This window comes from Atta colombica, unplaced genomic scaffold (genome assembly GCF_001594045.1).
Source record: "Atta colombica isolate Treedump-2 unplaced genomic scaffold, Acol1.0 scaffold49, whole genome shotgun sequence".
NCBI classification, from domain to species: Eukaryota; Metazoa; Arthropoda; class Insecta; order Hymenoptera; family Formicidae; genus Atta; species Atta colombica.
Genome location: NW_017259538.1, coordinates 893,379 through 895,519, shown reverse-complemented (window position 1 = coordinate 895,519; position 2,141 = coordinate 893,379). Strand labels below are relative to the sequence as shown.

Below are 2,141 nucleotides of genomic sequence, written 5' to 3'. Positions count from 1 at the left end.
AGTAAAAATAACACGAAGGATATTTATTATATTTTTATGCAGATAATTAGCGATATTATTCATGTATGCATGAATAAAAAAGAGCTCGTATGTAGAGCTCTGATTCTATTTAGGTTGAAATAAGAATATAATGTACATGCAAGAGACTAACGTAGAAGGTAGTAATGCAAACATTTCTCACTATTAATCATATTAATCTTATTACCATAATTTATTTCCACAAACTAAAGATATTTATTTTAATGCAAGATAACATTATACAATTTATTAAATTACAAGAAAGACATCATATGATTTACTAAGCTTATGACACTCCATACTAATAAAACCGTAATAACCGTTAACAAAGAGTAATGGTAGACCTTTAATCTGAAAGAAAAGAATCATTGTAAATATGGTTTTACGAAACACAAAACAATAACTTTTAGATAAATATGCAATGAAAATTACTCGCCTCCTATATTTCTCACGTCCTTTCTCTAAGGTTTCCATCGGATCTTTAATTAAATATAAGCGCAAACCAGGTATCATATTCTTGAGATATAATTCCCACTCCAAGTTATTCATATTGAAATTGAAAATCTGGCGATCAGCTGGAGTCACACGATTCCAGAGCTTTACAACAGCGTCATTGCTGAATCGCCATTCTTGCGACGAAAAGTATGCTATTATAGAGCTAAAATGGTTTATCTTCTTATATGCCTTTAATAGCCTAAAAGTTTACAACTCTATTTAAAATCCTGCTAAAATATTCACAATAATGTTTTATTATGCTTTTAAGTAAATTCCTTACATGGGTTTTCGGCCAATAAGAAAGAGCATAGTATCGACTATAACAGCGGGTATCATGTGTAGAATTATCACATACATATCGTGCATAAATTTATATTTGTTTAGAAAAAACATGTAATACCAAAGAACATGTGTGCTTGGTACCTGCATGCCGTACAGTTCATTTAATTTCATAAATTTCTTCCAAGTAATGGGATTTTGGCATATCGACACGTAATTGTAAATCGGAACTCTCTCAGTTTCTGGAATATCCGGATTTGCATTCTCGATGCTCAACAAAGTATTTCTAACAAAAATAAATGTATAATATATATAAACTATACATAATAATATATAATATATAAAATGTATAATATAATTGTAAATGATAAAGTATCTCATATGCATTATTCTTATTTTGTTATTTAGATTAATATTGATATAAAAGTTATAGAAAATGAAGTGTTAAATCTTATAAAATTATATAAATCCTTAGAAATATTTCCAACATTTTATTTTCTAATTCGATTTAACAATTGCTGAAGTTCTTGATCTCTATTAATCATGAAACTTTTTTCCTAAGATGAAAAGTGAAAAATGAAAAATTTCTCCATTAACTTAAAATTTTCACCTTTCACTTTCCATCCTAGGGAGTTTCATAATTAATACCCTATACATGTAGCGTATTTATCTAAAATTAAAAGTAAATTTTATAAATTAAAGCTCTAAGGCATTACAGCTTAAAAAATGAATTTAAGAAATTAGATAATTTAAATTACGTTTGTTATGCAATTTTTTAAAATCAAAACAAAAAGTAGTAATTGTTGTTAACAATATATGTACTTATAAGGCTGCTGCATTAAAGTTCTTGAATACTCAGCTGTATTGAATTGTCATAAGCGAGAAATGACACGTAGTATTTTATCGATCTCATTATTCCGTTTTATCCAAATTGTCTTTATTTACAAATAGAATGCAGAAAAATCAACGTGTTGCTTATGACATATTTCTCTTTTCTAACATCACAATTCAATATTGAGATGAATATTTAGGAGCTTTAACACGACATCAATAACATAATTAACATAATGATAATATATTAATGCATTTATCATTATTAAGATATTATTGATAATATTATTAATAAAATATTATTGATAATATCATTAATAAAATATTATTGATAGTATCTCATATTTGTGAATCAGCGACATACAATAAGATTAATTAGGGAAAAGAGAAACATTATATTGCGGTACTCGAAGAGTGTAAATTTTTATAAATACGGCTTCTGACTGTACGATATTTATTTTTAAGAAGGACTTAAGTATATAATTTATTTATATATGCAATTAGATTTAAATTTTATA

The 2,141-nt window shown here is 26.2% G+C and overlaps 1 protein-coding gene across 1 annotated transcript in view; it reads right to left on the bottom strand.

Moving 5' to 3' along the window:
* Positions 1-267: 267 nt before the first annotated feature.
* LOC108691646 (fatty acyl-CoA reductase 2-like) overlaps positions 268-2,141 on the bottom strand; it is a 7,407-nt gene continuing 5,533 nt past the window's right edge. The window contains exons 7-9 of the mRNA XM_018199497.1: positions 794-1,078; positions 439-712; positions 268-369 (exon numbers count right to left, since the gene is read on the bottom strand). Of these exons, the coding sequence (XP_018054986.1) occupies positions 268-369; positions 439-712; positions 794-1,078 (661 nt within the window). The remainder of the gene's footprint in view (positions 370-438; positions 713-793; positions 1,079-2,141) is intronic.